The sequence below is a fragment of the Struthio camelus genome, chromosome 3 (assembly GCF_040807025.1).
Source record: "Struthio camelus isolate bStrCam1 chromosome 3, bStrCam1.hap1, whole genome shotgun sequence".
Classification (NCBI taxonomy): domain Eukaryota; kingdom Metazoa; phylum Chordata; class Aves; order Struthioniformes; family Struthionidae; genus Struthio; species Struthio camelus.
In genome coordinates, this window is record NC_090944.1 from 68555473 (window position 1) to 68575808 (window position 20336).

General features: G+C 44.8%; 1 protein-coding gene across 2 annotated transcripts; it reads left to right on the plus strand.

Annotated features, from left to right (window-relative positions):
* The first annotated feature begins 1050 nt into the window (after positions 1–1050).
* Positions 1051–13446, plus strand: HEY2 (hes related family bHLH transcription factor with YRPW motif 2). Of its 2 annotated transcripts, XM_068938218.1 has the most exons (6): positions 1051–1283; positions 2473–2551; positions 2657–2740; positions 5383–5464; positions 10589–11090; positions 12350–13446. In XM_068938218.1, exons 1-6 carry the CDS (start codon positions 1201–1203, stop codon positions 12456–12458), a joined length of 939 nt encoding a protein of 312 aa, XP_068794319.1. In that variant the 5' UTR covers positions 1051–1200; the 3' UTR covers positions 12459–13446. The 2 variants fall into 2 exon arrangements, with proteins under 2 accessions (XP_068794319.1, XP_068794318.1); XM_068938217.1 differs by having other exon boundaries at positions 10589–13446.
* Positions 13447–20336: the final 6890 nt, after the last annotated feature.

Below are 20336 nucleotides of genomic sequence, written 5' to 3' on the forward strand. Positions count from 1 at the left end.
ACTGCCCCAAGGGTCACGACAACCTGGCGGTGCCCGGGCCGCTTCCAGCCCCGCAGCGCGCCGACTGTCCCCGGCCCCTCTGCGCCAGCGTCCCGGGAGCGGGGGCTGAAGAAAAGTATCTTAGGAAGGTAGTAAAGCGGGGGGGGGGAGGGGGAGTAGTTATCGAAGTTTAAAGACACTGGTCAAATATCTGAGAAGAGAGCCGGAATGTATTTTGTCAGGAATCCGGAATTAGAAATCACAAAACAAACAAACAAAGGGGGAAAAAAAATCCCCAAATAAAAGCAAAACGAAACCAGCCTGTTACAGATCCGCCGGTAACTGAGCCTCTGAGCTTCCTCCAAATCCTTTCCAATCATGATTATTTCCATACTTGGCTTCTACCACCTCCAGGTGCCGGGGACCCGCTGGGTGCCCGATGTGCGCGCAGCCCCCGGGCGAGGAGAAGTGGAAACCCCGCCGCTCGCAGGGGCGGGGGGGGGGAGCCCAGTACCCCTTTTCCCGGGAGGGACGGGAGCCTCAAACCCGCCCCGGGTGCCTGCAGGGCAGTCGCAGCCCGACGGCGGCTCGCCGGCACCGGGGAAACTCGCCGGCGGCTTTGTAGGACGGGGCGGGGGGGTTACCCAGCCCTGGGAGCGACCAAGCGCCCTCCAAATACCGCGGTCGGGAAGCAGGGCAGAGGGCTGGCAAGCCGCGCTACCGCTCCTACCCGACCACCTCGGACAAGACTTTTTTTCCCTTTCCTTTTTTTTTTTTCCTCCTTTAAGAAGGCGACCCCCCTTGGCCGCCCCCGAGCCCAGGACGCCCGACCCGGGGGCGCTGCCGAGGGGGGGGTGTGGATCTGCCCCGCTCCACTCCCCGCCGGCCCCGGCGCCAGCCCGCACGCCGGGGCCGAGGGCGGCCGCGACCCCCCGCGGGGAGGCTGCCCGAGCCTCCCCGGTGGGCGACCCCCCCGCCCTCCTCTCCACCACCCCCGACGGGGCGGGCCCTGCCGGGGGCGGGCTGTCGGGCTTGAGGCTGAGCCGCGGCGTGGGAAAGCGCCTCAGAGAGGGTTTGCTCGGCTGGCGGTGTGGAGCCGTGCCGTGCCGTGCCGTGCCGGAGCTCCCCCCCCCCCACTCCGGATTTATTTATCTCTCAGCCCCCCACCCCGCCCCCGGCGCTCCCCCGCGGCTATCGGCTGCGCCGCGCCCTCTGCCCACAATGAAGCGACCTTGCGAGGAAACTACCTCAGACAGCGACATGGACGAGACTATAGACGTGGGGAGCGAGAATAACTACTCGGGGTAAGTGGGTCCCCCCCGGCCCCCAGGCGCAAGTCTCGCCCCTGCGCTCCCCGGAGCTGTTTCTCCGCGGACGGCGGCGCGGGTGGGGTGAGCCCGGCGGGGCCCCCGCGGCCCCGCTGCAGCCCGCAGCCTCCCGGCCCTGCTCCTCTTCGCGGCCAGTTTTTTGCCCCTCTGCAGGCCGGCGCGACCCTTGTGTGCGGCCCCGCGAGGGTCCGCGGCGCGGCTCTGAGCGCCGGGCGGCGGGGGAGCCGCCAGCCTGGGGTCCCGCAGCTCTGCTAAATATGCTGTTCTCAAGGGAATCTTGACCAAAAAAAAAAAAAAAAGCCCCTGATCAGGCTGAGCACCCGAAATAAATCAGCACCGGTAGGAAAAGGCCTCTGGAAGTCAGCGGTGATCCGGTAGTTGAGTGGCAACGGCAGCAAACTCCCGTCTGTAAGCTGAGAAGGAGATTTCGTGTTTGCTGAAGGAGGGTTAGGTGCAAGCTCTGCGGGGACAGCAATCGTTTTGAAAGCTGATCTTGCCAATTGAGAGGCACATGTCCCAGAGCCCGGTCTTGTCCGCATCAGTGGACAAGTTACTATCAAGAGCTACTGTATTATTTCGCTCGCTCGTGATAAAGTAAAAGCGTTTTCATACTTGCGAGCAGTATAGTTCTAAAAGTGGATTTAAAATGCTTTTCCTGATACTGGACTACGGAACAGATTTACACCGAGTAACTGATTTTTTACTTCTTTGAGTGTAAATTGGCTGCCACAGTGATGGGCAGAGGTTAAATCTGGCAGGCCAGACAGAGATTGTGATATTATATGTATATGAATATATATAATTACCATTGCTGTTACCGTGCATAGACAATTGACATTTATTTGGACTCAGTTCTTTAGACTACTTTTCATAGACATTTCATAGACACATATGTAATGAAAGCAACATCAACTGAGCTGGACAGTGAACTGCCTTCAGAAAGGGACTTTATTTTTAGTAGAGTACTGTGTCAATTCAAAATATATGCTGAGGCAATCAAAAGTGAATCATCTCTCTCTTGATATAAAAAGTGCTGTGCAATACAAAGCACGTCTTCCAAGCATTTAAGACAGTAATGGCATTACTATGAATACTATGACCTAAGGTATCTTCAAAGAGCAGTGTCAAGTTATGCAACACCTGACATACTTTTATTGTTTCACAGGCAAAGTAATAGTTCTGTGATTCGATCGAATTCTCCAACAACAACATCTCAGATCATGGCCAGAAAGAAAAGGAGAGGGGTACGTTCTGTTTAATTACTTTCCCGTGTGACAATTAGCATGTGCTCTGTGATTTTGGCCTTCAACATTTTTTGTAAACTTAATATGTTTTGTTTTTGGGAATAGATTATAGAGAAAAGGCGCCGAGATCGTATAAATAACAGTTTATCTGAGCTGAGGCGGCTTGTGCCAACTGCTTTTGAAAAACAAGTAAGCCTTTTTTTTTTCTTTTTTTCCTTTTTCTTCTGTTTTTTTTTTTTTTAATGCTATATCTCATCTGCCAATGTTAGTTCTCTTGTATAGCTCCTTAAAATAATATTGTATGTGTCCTGATCTGGCACAAAGCAGGCATTTCAATAAAATGCTTTGTTGTGGCAAAAGTATTAGAAACATAATTCATCACAAAGCCGAAAAACTTTTCCATTCTTTGGCTTGTTTTTCCCTTAAGGGTAACAGTGTTCATGTTGTCTCTGTTCTTTCGATGAATTCCAGTAGTGGTTTTGTTTGAAAATGTGCCTTACTCTCTAGTAAAAAACAACAACAACAACAGCAAACCTATATGTCAATTCTATCTAGATCTTTAAATACAACCTTAGTTGTCTTTTCTTTAAGGAACCTTTTTTTTTATTTCAGTTGTGAACTTAGCAGTCCAGTTTCCTAAAAAAGAGAACAGACCGCCTAGATTATTTCAGTTTGTAAATGATTTTTTAGAAACAGTACATTAGGAGTGGGAATAGGCCCATATGGCTATAAGCTAGGGAAGTCAGCGGTACTTTCAAAGACTTTCAGTCAGTAGGAAGGCTGGAAGGATCCAGCTGACTTCAGTGAACTTTAGTTCAGCTCTGTAGTCATGAAATTACAGACCAAAAGCTTAGAATGCAATCTGTGCTACAAAAAGTGTACCATATTCGTGCCATTTAGTTTAGATTATTTTTCACCCCTTCATTTTTATTCCTTGGGTTTTGCTTCAATATTTAACATTGTTCCTGTTTTACTGAATATATTTGAAGGTTGCCAGTAGGTTTCAATAAAAGCAACCTGAAAATGAAGAACCTGATTTCCTTGTAATTAAAAATAAAGAAGAGAAAGTAAACTAACAACAGGCCTGTTGAGGTGCTCCGTTTCTGTGGTATCCAAGAGTGGCTAGCACCATACAGTACTGGGCCTGTTACATGCCTGAACTGAACAAAAGCTAAATAAAAAGAAATTTTAAGCATAGCAGACATGGTCAAAGCATCACTTTTCTCACCTGCAATACACTTTTAAATAGTAGCCATAACGGTGCCATTCCATAGGTTGAGACAAGATGCAATGACAGACGTATTTTCAGTTAGATGAAATAGGGGCAAGGGACAACAGTTGTTTGTCCCAATTTATTGTTTACTTCTGGAAAACCACAAACATTATAAAACAAGTCCTACAAAGCCCTTGGAAATTACCCAGCCACATGCAGTTTTTAGCTATTAGTCACTCACTGAGACGGCTTGTAATGTGTCTATGGAAAAGACTGAGACTGAGAAAAGTGCAGGATGTAATTGTACGTAAAATGCAAAATTCTACCCGAAAACTCACCCGCACAACAAAATTCATACGATGAGACGCTGAAAGCAATAACTGAATTTTAAAATATGTATTGGTGTAAAAATGGGCATGTGGTGTATTTTGTTCAAGAAACTCCACCATTTTTCTGTAATATGCCAAGGACAGAGTTTTTTTTTTTCAGCTCCTTGACATTCAGCTCCCTGAAGTTTCCAAGCTGGAGGTTTACTTTCAGTTCCTCCTACCCTCCCTCCATCCCCCAAATCACAGCTCTGCTCTCCAGGATCCCATTGTGGGGATTAGAGATGGTGAAGCGGAGCTATGGAGGAGTTCATAATTCTTACCTTATTTGCAAGCGTGTCACCTGGGCAAAGCCAGCTGAGGTTTCAGAGCTGCTGACGTCAGTGAGGCTGCACAGCTGATAACTAAGAGCAGGATTTGGCTCGCAGGATGTGATCCTCCGGTGGCTGAAGTCTGCACAGCTCTGATGCCAACGGATTATCTCTTTCACTGGAATAATATTTCGGTGTTCAATCCAGTCATTTGAGCATGCTCCATATATTCAAGGAAATGCTGCCACACAAAATAATTTTATTTACAGATTAATAGTGCTTTCAGACTTGCATTTAGTACTTTTTGAGCTCCTATATGTAGCACTGTGAGCTGGCCGCAGTAATGGAAGAGTCTTACTGATGGAAGAGCTAAGCTCTTCCTTTTCACAGTGTTTAGCTTCATATCCCTGCAAACTAGGCCTCTCAGGAATTTAAAAAACTGTGGACTTTGCAATTGTTTTTTCAATAGAGAATGAGAATAGAATATCCAGGAGCCAAATGACATGTCAAAAATTAATGGGCTATTAAGAAACAGGGATACTTTTCCATATGTGTCCACAGGGACACCTACCGGTAAAAGCAGAAAATAATGTTGCAGAAGGGTCTTTATCAATTTTTCCGAACAGACCTGCCATGCCATGATTCCATTTTTGCTTGGTTGGTTGGTTGTTTAAGTGGAAATTGCTGAGTTACGTACTTTTTTCATTTCAAAAAGATGCCACATCTACACAAACTCAGAGTTACTCTGAGCTGCAGCCTTAATAAAGCAAAATTGTCGTGCTGATGCATCTTTCACCAGACATGCACAGCATCAGTCCTCAGACAAAGCCTGGGATGCAGATGTTTACAAAAGAATTAAGTTGAGAAAGTCCTAGTGATAGGGGAAATTGAAACCATAAGGCTGATCTCAGTGGAAAGCGTATCAAATTAAAGCTTCTGCCTCTTGTAAGTCTTTATTTATACGGGTCTCTTATCTCAAAGGGATCTGCCAAATTAGAAAAAGCGGAAATACTGCAAATGACAGTGGATCATCTGAAGATGCTTCAGGCGACTGGAGGTAAAGGTAAGGAGCGGATGATTTCTTTTCTCACATTTGGGGAAATCTCAGCAAAAAGTGCTTTGACGAGCTGTGATAGGCGTTTCCAGATTAAAGGAGTGGAAATCAATGCTAATGGCAGGATTGAACTCGTGGGAAAGAACTACTGGGACAAAAGAAGCACTTGACCCTGGGCTTGTGTTTGCTTTCATAACACTGTGGGAGTAAAGGCTTCATTCACAGGCAGCCCAGTCAGAGATTTGTTTGGGGTTTCCAAAGAGCACTGAAATCTGCACAGGGAGACAAAACAAATACACAAACACCAAACATAAACAGGAGGTTTGTGGCAACAATTGTGTAGCACAAAACCAATGTTAAAACTCATTATACGGCAGCTATACCAAAGGAAGTGGATGGAGAGGCACTTTCAATATTGTTTATGTATTTTCTTTGTTCTGGAAAGACTTTAAAATGCAAGATTAGACTGTCTCATTCGCCAGAACAAAATCCAGTCTTGTTGTATGCAATTCTAGATATCAGATAAAATGGATGGGTAGACTGCTAAGAGTGCAATATGCACACGCATTTACGTGCCAAAGCTATATGTCAGAGGTCTCCGTTGTTCCTTATTAGTCAGTCCTGGAGTGACGCAGGGGCTGCACTAGCTGACCTGCTAGATCAGCCGACTGCCGTGAATCCAGTGTGCCTCACTTGTGCAAGCTGTCAGTCCCGAGGCTGGAGGCCAATTGTTTTCTGCCACCCACGAGGTATTTTGTATAGTCATGATTTCGGAACTTATTTTAAGTGAAAAACTTGCTAGCTTTTTGTAAAAAGAGTCTGAGGTCCAGTGCAATTAACCTTGATTACCTGTACAGTTCAAACTGTTGTCGTGCAACCAACCAATTTTTCAGTGCGCCATTATGCCAAATAGGATGCTGCTGCTGCTGCTTTTTCCCTTCCTTTCCCTTCCTTTCCCTTCCCTTCCCTTCCCTTTTTTTTTTCAACACAAACATTTATAGCCCGTTGCTGAATTACTGCACCTCTCTGTACCTTCCAGTGATTTCAGATTTCAATTTATAATTAGCATGTACTTAATAACAAAGAGATACAGGAAAGTGTATAGAAGGCTGGTGTTCTGTTATTCTTAAAATTAATACACAGCTGATTTGCGTATATTCTAGGTATGGAGAGGCCTTCGCTAGGACTCCATTAAGCTTAAGCTTTATGGGTAGTTTATGCTATCGGAGGAGAAAGCAATTCTATTGGCTTTCATCTAATAGACGCACCCTTTGATTCCTAGGAAAATATGCACAATTAAATCTAAAAAAAATTACATTTTTATATTAGAACATACAGGAGAAACTTCATTTGAAGAAGAGTATTTAGCTGGCAAAGCTAAGCTCTTGACAGTTACGAAATGCCAGAATGTGTAGTGCTTGTGCAATTCTAATTCAGATCCTCTTGCGTATGTGCACGGTGGTGCAGTCTTCAATTGCGTGATTGCATGCTGCTTTTCCACGAGGTCTGTCTCATTCAGTGCGCAGGATGAACAGCAGTCAAATACTGAGAAAAGTGGTTACTATTTCTTTTTATCTTTGCCATTCGATGTGGAGCTCGGTTATCCTGTTCTGATCCCTGCTTTATGCCGTTGTTCCGCATCATTTCTCTTAAGGCTTCAGCAGCTCCCACTGCCCTGATGTTTGTACCGAACAATACCGCTCTTGGTAGGGCCAGGAGATGAACCTGATCAGAGGCCTCATCTGATTTAAAAGTGACTCTCCTTTCCCTGCCGCCCTGCCCAGGAAGGTGTGTGCGGAGGGCTATTTTACACCTGGATCTGATCCAGTAGCTCACAGGATGTTCTGCTAGAGTCGCATATTCACATGGCTGCGATGGGAGCTGCTGGGCTGAGAGAGGTGTCTGCAGGGCCACGGCCGCCAGCGGCAGTCAGACAAACAGGATTTTGTCAGCAGCGCAGTCTCAGCGGGCACATTCCTCCTTGGCCACTCGTTGCTGCCTTCATGCCTCTCCCGGCGCTCGGCTGACACAGGCATTGCTGTGGTTGCCGGAGGGTGGTGCTGGGGAGAGAAGAAGGTGCAGGGAGAGGTGAACCATGCTCATACCAGCTCAAGCCTACTGCCACGAGTTGGGTAACCTCAGCCTAGTTCGGCACCCTTCCGAGTCCTTTTTGTTACTCCATGGTCCGTAGTAGGTGGCACATCAATAACAGTACCAAGCATAATACCTAGGCGTTTCACAAATACTCTGGCTTTATCTTCTCCTGACCCAGAGATAAGAGTAATCTCACTGTACAGATTAAGGAACTTTAAAAAAAAAAAAAAGGCTTGCAAATTAGTATCGGGCAGAGTTTAAATCTGCATTTCCTGCTTGTTTAATGTTTTACTTTGCAACCTAAGTAACAGCTTTTAAAAACAGCTTTCTAGGGTATTTTTAAGGCAGTTATTTATTTTATTTGCAAGCATAGCTATTCCTCCTTCATAACTCATCTTCTGAACCAAAAGCTTCCTTGGATCAGCAAAAAAGGAGCCCCATCATTTTAGGTTATGCACAAAAGTTATTGTCTTAGAAGGGAGAAACGGGTGCGGATAGCTCTATAAGTCTTGATGCTGAGAGCTGGGGAGAGCTTATTCTCTTCCCCTTCACACAGAAACTGAGGATGCGCTGTGCAGGGGAGGGCCAGTGGCTGGGAAAGCTGGGGAAGGAATAGACGGCTCTGTAGCGTGCTCAAGCTGAGGCAGGTAGAGCAGGAGAAAGGCCGGTGTGGTGCTGTGTCCTTCTCTAGGCTGTTCTTAGAGCCGCAGCAGCAGGCTGCCTACCCGTTTCTGAAGTCCTCCATGGAGCGTATGTTTCTGCCGCTCCCGTGCAGGTGTGGGCGATGGTCTTCTGTTGATGTGGAGTTATTATTTTGGCCTGGCACCAGCGCTTTTTGCTGACGGTGCAAGCAGGCAAAGAGGGAGAGTAACTTGTCGACAGCAAGTAGCTCCCGCTGCGACCTTCGTATAGTTTTACTGCATCTTGGCAGTGAAGTAAACTCGGGTGACTGACACTTGGGTCAGTCTCGGCACAGTTGTCGGTAACCAGCAGGAGGATTTTCAGCTTTTGAATGGCTTAGCCTGTGTCCTGACTGCGGAAGAGGTGGGTTGCCAGCACAGCTGAGCAGCACCCAAGATTTTCCATGCTCTGCAAAACTCTAGCGCATGAGTCTGTGCGGGGGGGTGCAGGGTGGGGTATGTTCTTGGGTTTTGGAAAGAAACACAGGCATTTTCAAATCTCCCACGGAAGGGGGAAACCTGGAAAAGATAACCATCAAAATCATAGCAAAATGGAGTCGGGGAGTCCCAGCTCTCATCCCACCCTGACATCATGTCTCAGCCACCTCATAGAAGACTGACAGGGAGCGAGTGAGCATGGTCAGGACGTTGGGACTTCTTGCCATAGAGGCAGGAGCTTAAACTCTGGGAAAACTGGAGACAATGACATTTCCCACATTTCCAGTCCTCTGCGAGGGAGGGCTTACTGGGAAAGCTGGGAAGCCCTGACTTGAGTGGAGCACTCTCAGGATGCCTAAGTTCACTGAGATATGTCCAGGAGCCAAGTCCTCGCCGGAGCTGGGACTCAGGTTTTGGCTTTGTGTCAGGCTGGCTGCAGTCATGGGAAGTCCTAGAGTCTCTAGCACTGAAGTTCACTTCATGCCAAGCTGTTAGGCAACTAAGCAGGTATCCTATTAGCTCACCACAGATTTCCTGCCTTTTTTTTTTTTATCAGAATTGCACTCAGACTAATTTAATTTCACAGACCATTTGGTTGCAGTGGATCTGATAGGAAAAAGTTTCAAGGAATCAGTGCTTTCTGACAACAATCCTTGACCAGTTCTGCTCACCAGTCTGGTAACTGAGTAATGGTTTCTCTTAGGTTTCATCTTATGGCATCAAATGAACAAGGTGGCCTACATCAAAAGCACCATCATAATTTGGCAAGAAACTGTATGTGGCAGACAAGGGATTTGGGGCAACGTCCATAACTGTGCCAAGTTAATTCTGTAATGAGGATAAGTGCAGCAACAGAAAGGCTCTTTTCTAGCTTGACAGTTGATAAATGTGAAAACAGCCATCTAAACTGGTAGAATTTTTCAAAAAGACCTAGATATTTTTGATGCCAGAAAGTGCAAGGCCTAGTATAAGTATTGCTACCAAAATCCTCTAAAATAAAAGGACTTGATCTATGTATATTAACAAACATCACAGTCACACATACTTAAATATTTTCACTGAAATAAAGTGGAAAAAACACCATGTTCACTTAAGAATGGATAGGACATTATTCTCTAAGGAGACTACCTTTAAACTAAAGTAGAATGGAAAGGGAATATCTTTTCATGTGTGTTTAATAATACTTTTTTTTTCCCCCAAAATACTTTTTTGTCCCAAGCCTGTGGAGCTCCAGTTGCTGTTTGCTGAAATACCTCATGGGCCATATGTGTCAGTCTTCCATCTCCAAATTAGCAATGGCATCACATAAAACGTTTTCTCGGTGAAGTTTTTTATGGTGTGTGTGCAGAGTCATGACAAGATGTTTTTAGTTTGTAGTTAAATAACACCATATGTCATACTCTCTTAATGACTCTACAAAGTACATGAGACCCCAGCAGCATTTATAACAACCACCTTGAAGTGTCAAGAAGTAGGTTTTAAGAGTGTTACTATGACTGAAAGCGTAGGGAAGAAAAGGCAGCAAAGTATGTGCAAGCTGTCTAATCTTCAGCCTGTTTCTTTGCGTGTATAAAAGACTGTCTGATTCACACACATGCACATGGGGTCAATGCTACACTGCAAAAGCTTGCTGAGGAATTTCAGGAGAGGCATCGTATAGCTTTTTGAAGACTCTTGAGTAGTTATGGTCTTAATTCTTTTCATTTGTATACTGTTTGCGAAAACAACTGTAGCCTATTGCATTACAGGAATGGTCACAGAAATTATTTACAGATCAGAGAACAAATTCTTCTCATTGCAAATTTTAACCCATACATGGAAGATCCAGTGGCTGAGCAAGGATCGTCTTAGCCAGGTGCCACCTAACGTTGGCTGAGAAGTCAGCTCGACGCTCAATGCTTCTTTTGCCCTCCCCCCGCAGGTTATTTTGACGCTCATTCTCTGGCCATGGATTTCATGAGCATTGGTTTCCGGGAGTGCTTGACCGAAGTCGCGAGGTACCTGACCTCGGTGGAAGGCCTCGACACGTCTGACCCGCTGCGCGTGAGACTCGTCTCTCACCTGAGCACCTGCGCCTCTCAGCGGGAAGCTGCCGCCATGACCTCCTCCATGGCCCATCATCACCACCCATTGCACCCTCACCACTGGACGGCCGCCTTCCACCACCTGCCAGCTGCGCTTCTGCAGCAAAGCGGACTTCACTCCACCGAGGCGGCCCCATGCAGACTCTCCTCCGAAGTGCCCCCGCACGGCTCGGCCCTCCTCACAGCCACCTTCGCCCACGCCGACGCCGCGCTCCGGGTCCCCGCCGCTGGCAGCGTCGCTCCCTGCGTCCCACCTCTCTCTACCTCTCTCTTGTCCCTCTCGGCTACTGTTCACGCTGCCGCCGCGGCCGCCACGGCGGCTGCCCAGAGCTTCCCCTTGTCCTTCACGGGAGCCTTCCCCATGCTGCCCCCCAGCGCCGCTGCCGCCGCCGTGGCAGCCGCCACGGCCATCACCCCGCCGCTAGCCATGACTGCAACGTCCAGTCCACCGCAGACCGGCAGCGGAGGGAATAGCAAACCTTACCGGCCCTGGGGGACTGAAGTCGGAGCTTTTTAAGGCTCTCCCCCAACTCTCACTCACTCACTCACTCACTCACATACACACACACACACACACACACACACGCGCACACACACACGCATGCACACAGGTGCGCACACACGCGTGCACCTCCGTTGGACTGCATGTGTCTGAGTGTCCTCCCTGTTCAGCCAAGAGCTGCATGCACACACATAGCCTTACAGATGCCTGAAAGTCGGTCAAGGAGCGGTGAAGCTAGTCCCACCTCAGACGTCCAGAAGGACACGAGTGATATATTTGTCTCGGTTTTGTTTTGCTTAAGGCACCTTGAGGGAGCAACAGCGGCTTTCAGAAACATCTTGCCCATACCAGCATTTAGAAGTGTCCTGGGAAATATGTAGACACTAGAACTAATAATTCTCCAGCTATGCATCTTTATTTGGCAGAGAGGTGAGGGGTCGTACCTGCCAAATCTCCTGAGGCTAGACAAAATGGTCGAGTTGCATAAGTGCCTGACATTTAAAAAATAATTTTAAAAAACCCTACATATATATATGTGTGTGTGTGTGTGTGTGTGTGTGTGTGTGTGTGTGTGTGTGTGTGTTCTGCTAAAACAAATAACATTGCACAGGTATGGAAATGCTATAGGAGAGAGGGGAAATCCTGCATTAAACTTCAGAACTTTGATATGTTTCCAGGAAAAAGTGTACTCTTTAAACAGACAGGTTTACTTAGCCAAAAGATTGCTGAGAAAGAATGTTCCATTTGACAGGCCTAGTTTTCGCTTACTTCATTTACTTTCTTTGTACAGACTTGCCAAATTGTGACATCTAGCATAGTATTGGTAAAAGCAATTATCTTATCAGTGCTTGGATTAATGAACATTTCAGCACTGCCTGTGAGCCCTGAGGCACTCTTTTTGTGGCGTAAATATGGTGCTAGCTTGTATCTGTACAAACAATGATTTTATTACGCACCCAGAAGTAGCCACTTATTTAAAGTGTGCACCCTTCAATATGATTGATTCGTGCCAGCACACGAGATTCAATGTTGCAAGAGTTCAAATTAACTTATTTAGCTGCATTTGGACATTTACTTTTAGCCGATTCTGTGCAAGATCCCCCTTCTTTTCACTATCAGCTTCTGGGATAATGATCTCTCTGGGTATGAATGAAGTTACGATAGGGACAATTTTTAAATTGGCTATTAACATGCCAACATTGTAATGTGGGTTTGATTCCAAACCAAAATGAATGTATTAAAGGGGATGTCAGTAAATTATTTTGTCAATACCCAGACAACTAGTGCTGCATAAAATGTTTTGCTTTCATTTTTTATTACAGTGACTTAAAATAACCTAAGTATTTTAATACATCAAGTCAAGAACTAGAGTTTTTATGTAAAAAAATAAAAAAATAAAAATAAAACACAGCATGTATTATTATGCACTTGATTTCTCTGCTGTGTGGAGAAAGCAATAAGCATTGAGAATGTTAAACATTATGCAAAATATACTTTAAAATATTTGTTTTAAAAATACTGTACCTAGTTGGTCTTTTATGCATTACTTTGTTAACCTTTTTTCTATGCAAAAGTCTTTACATATCACTAATTAAACGAAGTCCTTTTTGACTGCGTTTTATGGATGATTTGTTGCAGTTTTTGTTTGCTTTTGAGGAATGTCTGTGGACTCAAAGTTGCCGTTTCTACCTCTAGTCACAAGCCTGCCAGCTGTTGCTTTCTCTTCTGCTCCCCTTGCTCACTCAAAAAGCCCATCTCATACAGCATGCTTTGAAATAGGAAGCAAAAAAGACTGTCAGTGAAATAGTGTTGGTTTTCAGGCTTGTGCTGATGGTACACTTAGCAATACAGACCCATCCATCCATCCCAGTGAGCCCTTAAAATCACTGGCAGTTTTAGATTCAGCTTCTACTTGGATCCTCACTAAGGGTCCGTGTTTAGAAAGCGAGAAGTTTAACCCCATGGCATCCTTAAACATTTGGGAGAATGGGAGAGTGCAGCTTTTGCCATCACTTCTGGTTTTCTAATTTGCCAGTTCTCACTAAGGCAGCTACTGCTCTACATTTGTTATTATTTCCACTTAGATTTGCAAAGATCATTGGCAGAATATGTATAAAGCTCTGTGTGTTCATAAGGAAAAGCACAAAGTCTTGTCATCCAAGTGAAAAGCACTAAAAGATTATTATGTCCATATTACAGATAGCAAGACTGAGGCATGGAAATGAGGTGACAACTCCACAGCCCCACAGAGTGAGACAGCATCCGTAGCCAAAATACAGCCCGAGCTCAGTGACTCACTCCTGTTCGTCCCTTTCTCCCAAACGGTAAAAATTCAGCTAATCTCTGACCGCATAAACTAGTCTCCAGCACCCAGGAGGGAGGGATTTTGATTTGCCTGAACAGCATGCTGTCCCTTGGAGGAAAAGGACAAAAGATGAGGAAGAAGTCTCTCCACCCCTGAGCTGTAAATCATGTTTGATATTCTTTGAAGTTTTGTTGTTTGCAGGGGAACTAGGCATTTTTTTGTTTCAGGACGTAAATGCTACACTGGTGTAGTGGCATGTTTAGCAGCATCTGGTTCAGATAGCATTCGTTTTCCCTATAAACGATTTTGAGAATAGAGATTACATTGGTGAACCACAAGTAGATTAGAAGAGGACTTTATTTACATGAAAAAGAGTAGGTTTCAAGCATACTTGACTTCAAGCAGTTAAGTATTAACCTGCCCTCTAAGATCCTGGTAGGAGGTCTCCCATGTATTATACCATGTTAAAAATGGGCAGCCATTGATTTGGTTCTACCTAGGGGCTTCAGTCCTATCTGTGTGCCCCAATTAGTTACAAATGAAGCATATTGGCTCATTCTAAACAAAAGGTAATTTGAAAATATATTTTTAAGAGACTAATTAAATGATAGTGTAGTTATTTTAACATCCTGAAACAAAGCACCATGGATGGATTTGTGCAGGCCATGTGTTTGGGTTCATCCCACTTCCAGGCTCAGAAAACAGGCCAAATTCATGTACACTGAATTTCTCCTCTGTATCTTGTATGTGTATGTGTGGGGGGTGGGTTTCTTGTTTGTTTGTTTGTTTGTTTGTTTGTTTGTTTGTTTGAATTGAGTAACAGCAGTAGCGTTGCCTATGCTCTACTAACAGCTTTGTTGAGCTAAGTAAGCACCACCTCCGATACAGTCACCTGAAGGGACCAGCGCTGGACAAGGCAGGAGCTTAGCCTTCACGCCCACTTCATCCTGGGCCTTTTTTGAGAATGTTACCTCTGGAATGGCAGATGAAGGTTTTCCAAGTGAGAACCTGGTAAAGAGGAAGCATATTTTACATAATGCTGTTGGAAAGACATCAGAGAGTAATTGCCTCTGGCTTCTGAAGACTTTGGTTGTATAGTGCCAACAGGTCAGGACTGCAAGAGCCTACACCGTTTTTAAAACCGAGTAAGAGAAAGCTGTTTGCTTGGCATAATTGAGATCCAAAGGCAGGACATATGGCTATACATGCAAACATACTTCAACTCTTTTCTATTTTTCATTCTGCATTCAATGGTGCACGGTCCTGAAGGAAAAGGAGAGACTGTAATTTATATAATTTAAGACTAGATCATAGCACATAGCACAAAAAAGCAAATAAGGTTGCTTAGCACACAGTAAATGTGGTATTTACTAACTTTTCAATGCGTGGGTTTGCAACCTTAAAGTTCAGTTATCAAGAGGATCAAAGGAGGTTATGCAATTTCCTAGGATGTTTTTCTTAAGAGGAAAAAGCTAAAAAACAATTCTGTCACTCAGCATTAGCAGGCTTGAGCCCTTAACCCTCAGCAGCGCAAATAAAAAGCACTTATGCTGCTGGAGCTGTGGGACTATGTCACATTGCACCAAGAGAAGATTATTACCCTAGAGAGGAGAACAGGCTGACCCAAGACGTGAACTGCAGAGGTAGTGCTGCCTGTCATCTCCTTGCTCCAGTTGCAATTGGCAGAACTGCTGCATTCAGGCAGCAGGATAGTCCCAGATTAAAAATTGGCCAAGGGCTGAATGCATACATTCAAAGCAGACTAATCATACCCTGACTGTGGTTACATCTGCCGGAGCAACTGCCAGACGGTCCCCGTTCATGCTGCTGCCTCCTTAGCATGGTCCTTCAAAATGTTCGTTTGCAGGTATTTTGAAAGATGATACTTACATCAGGATATCATGAGATAAGTAGAAAGCTTTTACTGAAGCACAGGACACGAATATTGACAAATTGTTAGGACAAAGTCCTAATATGAAAAATGAAAATGTCATGAAATATCAAAAAGTCAAAAGCATCTTTATCAGAAGATACTATATCAGAAGATACAAATTAAATTCTAAAGCGGACAGTTACCAGGTCTGTAATCACCAATCTCCTTAGTAATCTACTTCTATTAGCGTAGATAGCCTAAGATCACACAGATGAGAACTTAATAGCCACAAGTGACTTTGTTCAATCTCAAGAAAAGATAAAGGCATTGTTACATCTTTGCTTGCAAGCTTTATGTGCACAGCCTCATTTATGTGAGGTGGCTGCGGGAGCCTGAGTGTGATTTTGCTCAAAGCTGTGATTTTAGTGGAGCTCTGTTCCTCTCTTTCTGCCATTTCACCCTGGCAACTTTCACCCAGCTACTTCTGGAGGGTGCGGGTCTCCCTTGTGTCCTGTGTCCCGTCTGCTGGCCCCGTGCAGCTGTCTAGGAAACACTAGACTGCTTAAAGCGTCACTAAATGCCTATGCCTAGGTGGCTGAATTTCTCCTTCTCTGCCTTATATTGCATCATCTGTGGAGCCATGGGGTTTGAACCTTAATAATATTTTCAGAGATGATTTAATTTCTTGAAAGAATCAGTCTCCTTCTCAGCAGCCTAAAGAAACAACAGAATAGTTTATCCAAATCAGCTGATGGTAACATGATGTCATCATCAGTCAATCTTATTAAACCAAGGCCAATCAACACACCTGCAATGGGCACATTCAACGCTGATCTCAGCGTTTTTCTTAATGCTTCGGCTGCTGCAATGACAGTCATTCCAAGACGATGTCCATATGATTTATTTCTAAAAGGACGTTTTTCTGCCTTCCCGGTGACAGAGCAAAGTTTGGCAGTATGAATTAGTGGTGCACCCCAGAAGCTCAAAAATAAGAAGCAAAAGGAAATTAATATGGGAAATAAAAGGAAATGTGTCTGTAGAAATTACTTTGATGATCTGGAGATGCAGATTCATTTTTATACAGCTATAGCTGTTGATACTGAATTCAAGTAAAATTGAATGTTTTAAATGATGTTTATGTGAACAGTGCTATTACTTACTCTACAGGAAACTCCTCCTGAGGTGTTGATTCTATTTTACTTTCCACACAGTCCATATTTAGCATTTTTCTCTTCTATAAAGGAAAGTTTTCAGGAGGAAAAAACACCTTGATGTAACAATAAAATTGTGATTACAATTACTTAACAGTTGGGAAATTTCTAACTCTGCCCACATTTTCGTATGTGTTACATTGCAAGACCTCCTTCTATTAAATCAGCCCACTACTCCAGGAAAGAGTATATTACTGGCAAATGTAGAGAAAAGTGCTTTACCTGTAAAAACCATAAGTAGTAATTTGTATTACTGTGTGGTATGTGAGAATCTAGTGTATGACTACAAGGTAATCCACATATCTGAGGAAACAAAATTACAGTTACTTAAGGGCCTACCCCCTTTTCTTCCTGAGTTTTGATTTAATTCTGAATGCTAATTTTTTTTTTCATATATCAGAGGGCCAAATAACTTTATTTTCCTTTAGGAGAAGGACTCTCTCTTGAGGATTTTAAAACAAAATGTTATGCGTTCAAGATACACATTTGCAGATAGATTAACCAGATGTCATCTGTTACGTGGGGAGAGTTCAAATAGTTTTTAATGACACTTGCCAGCACAACCCTTGGGTTCAATATACAAGCCTTAAAATAAAATAAGCCTGTTTCTCTCCCCCATACCCTCTCCCTCCATTGCTTTTTAAATGTATTTTGGTGAAGGAGAAGGGAGTTTATTTTGTTTGGGTTTTCTTAGTTTTGTTTTTCTGAAAAGGCACCACACTGGCAAGAGGAAGTGGCAGCCAGGCAAGCAGTCTCCTTGTGTACTGCGAATATCTCATTTAGTTTGGGTAGGCAAAGTCGCTTCCTCTGCCTTCCCCTTCCCCTTCCCCCTTTTTGGGCAGCTGTCCCACTGGGCAGCCCCCTCCCCTCCCTTCCTGACAAAAAGCAAAGGCAAATGTGATGAAACCACCATAAAACTGCCCTGCCAACCAGCCTCCTAAATAAAAGCTGGTGGTAAGCACCAGCAGTCAGTCTGCAGTTTCACCAGCCTGGCCCAGGTGCCTCTCTCCATTTGCTCTTTCCTTTCATTTCAGTGATTATTATGGCTCAAGTGTATCTTTTTAATAATTACCTCAGATACGCAACCTTGATCTGCCGTCATCGGTGTCTGCTTCCTTCCCTCCCCATGTTATGATGTGTCTGCTACCTGCTCAGTTACAACGAATTTTTCTCTTCTATTTACTGCACTACGCAGTTGGTAGATAAAAAGGCTATAAACAGGAACCTGAAAACAAAACAAAACAAAACAAATAAAAACATTTCTTGATACTGCTGAAAAATGACCTTTATGTGTTGCCCTGTCCTCCTTCAAGGCCTGGTAAACCCACAAGAAAGATTCCCATTAGTAAATCACTATTGGATCATTAAACCTTTTTAAGGCAGTATGTGCTTTACCAAGAGAATGAGGATTACGACACAGCAGTGCCTGCTGCCCACTGACAATCATGGGAACCGACCTCAGTAATAAATCCATGAATTATCTGGCTCACTTTGACCGGTTCTCACGCCAGAGCAGCTCCTTTGATGTGACCGTGAAAACCCAAGGATGCCCAGTACCAATAGCCACCGACAAAACAATAGAGAAGTAATAATTCGATATAAATATGTAAAGCCTGCTTCCCCATATGCCCAGCTTTTGCAGTGGGGCATTTCTTTGCCTGTGGATGAAATTGGAGACAAAAAAGAGAAATAAAGCCCTTGTATTTTCTGTGAATAACCTTTTAAGAGAAGAAAAGCTGGGCATGTTAGAGAGACATTTTTTAGCTATCATTGATGTGCATGACTTTTTTAGCCGGGGCGGGGGGCGGGGGACGGGGGGTTCCCTCTTCCTTTTTTACAGCAGTCTGAAGCAACATTCAGGTTCAGAAGCAACATTCACTTGAGGACTGATCCTACAGAGGGACTAAGGACATAAGCCATATTTAAAGGAACTGTTCCACTTCAGTGGGGCTATTCATGGGAATAAAGTTATTCATGCTTTTAATCCCTTGCAGAACCAAAACCTCAGAGGATACATTCTCATTTGTCTGATTTGCAAACATATTTAGGTGTCAAGCTCCCTTTGATTTTTCTGTGGTGTTTAAACAGGTCAGAAATATGACTGCCAGCTTGTCGGCTGCCCACCTGTAAAGTGAGGATAGCATTATTTAGTTTCTCTTGTCCTTGATCTTGTCTATTTAGATCTCAGGCTCTGGGGCAGAGATTGCCTCCAACTGCAGAGGCATGCTGTGAGCATCCCTAGCTACAGTCTCTGGCCCTCACTGTAAGGCTCCTGTTAACAGAAGATAGTAGCTGTCCTAAACGCAAGATGCTAGTGAAGAGATCAAATTTCTGATGGCATAGTGGAAAGCATGGAAAAAAAAAATCCTCTTCAGATCAGATGACCCCAGGAGAAGCAGAGTTTGCTACATTACTTTTAACTGTTCATTTTTTTATTCCTAAAGCAGGATCTGCAGAGGAGGTGGATTGTAGGTGCAGAAGACTTAAAGACAGCTGGTTTTCAAAAACACTGAATAGCTGTAACTGCACCAGCACGACAGGAATGAATAAGCAGGGGACACTGCTTGTGGGTGGGTTGCGCTGAGCTGTCACAGGGGAATTGCTGCTGCTTGGGGTGAGCCGACTCTCTCCTCGCTGCAGGCAGGCAGCTGCTCACTCCCACTCCGTTTGGCGTGTTTGCCTTGCACTGCAGAAGGTTTCCGATTCGGCGCACCCCAGCAGTTCAGTACAGTCATTGAGAAAACAGACAAACGGGGCTGATAAGGGCTTCCTCTACTTGTCTGAGTTTCTAAAGAAGTGTGGCAGTACGACTTATTGCAATGAGCTACTCCACATCACGTACCACCTCCAGACACAGCAAGAGCCACCAGCAGCTCCATTCACTCATTTCTTTGCACAACACAAGCTTGGGACAGGTCTTGGCAAGCAACCCAAATATAAGCACTTAGAAAGTGAGTTTTGCATGCACATGAGCCCTCTCTGTGACCATCGCAGAGGCAAGGAATTCACTGTGATAGGGACTTGTGCTCTCTCACGCGTGCTCTCTCTCACGCGTGCTTCATCCTCAGCTTCAATGCATTTGCTTAATGAAACATCAGTGCAGTAATGCTGGAGGGATGAAAACCACCTGGCAGAATATATCAAGACACTCTGTTTTGATTCATCCAGGACCCTTGCCTAAAACAGATCTGCAGCTGAAACTCTATACCTAGGTTGGGATAGAGGAGGAACAAACTGAAGGTTACATGCTGCAAAACTTCATCTTGTTGTAATTGGACAGGTGGCCTCTTACCTCCACAGAGGGAAAATCATCCCTCTGTTTCTTCATTTATTTTGCCCGATCTCTTGTGCTGAATTGTCATCTATGCAACACAATTTATGCAATTTATGCAATGCAGAGTTGCCAGTTTTGTCAAAAAAAGTCCTGGAAAGGGATTCTGCAGCCGCTTGGGGTGTCCCGGCTCACGGAGCAGCTCTCAGCGGCAGAGGTGCAGAAGGCACCCTGCCATGGTCACACACCGCTGGCTGTGTCAGGCTCACCGGGGTCACCGCCATCCCCAGGTCACACGCAGCACCACAAGCCAGAGCACGTGCTGCAGTATCAATTTTTCACTTGTTTTCCTGCTTTAGGGGGAAGCAGGCACCTCCCAGGTTTGTTTTGCTGCGAGCTAGCCAAAGAATAGCCACAGCATAA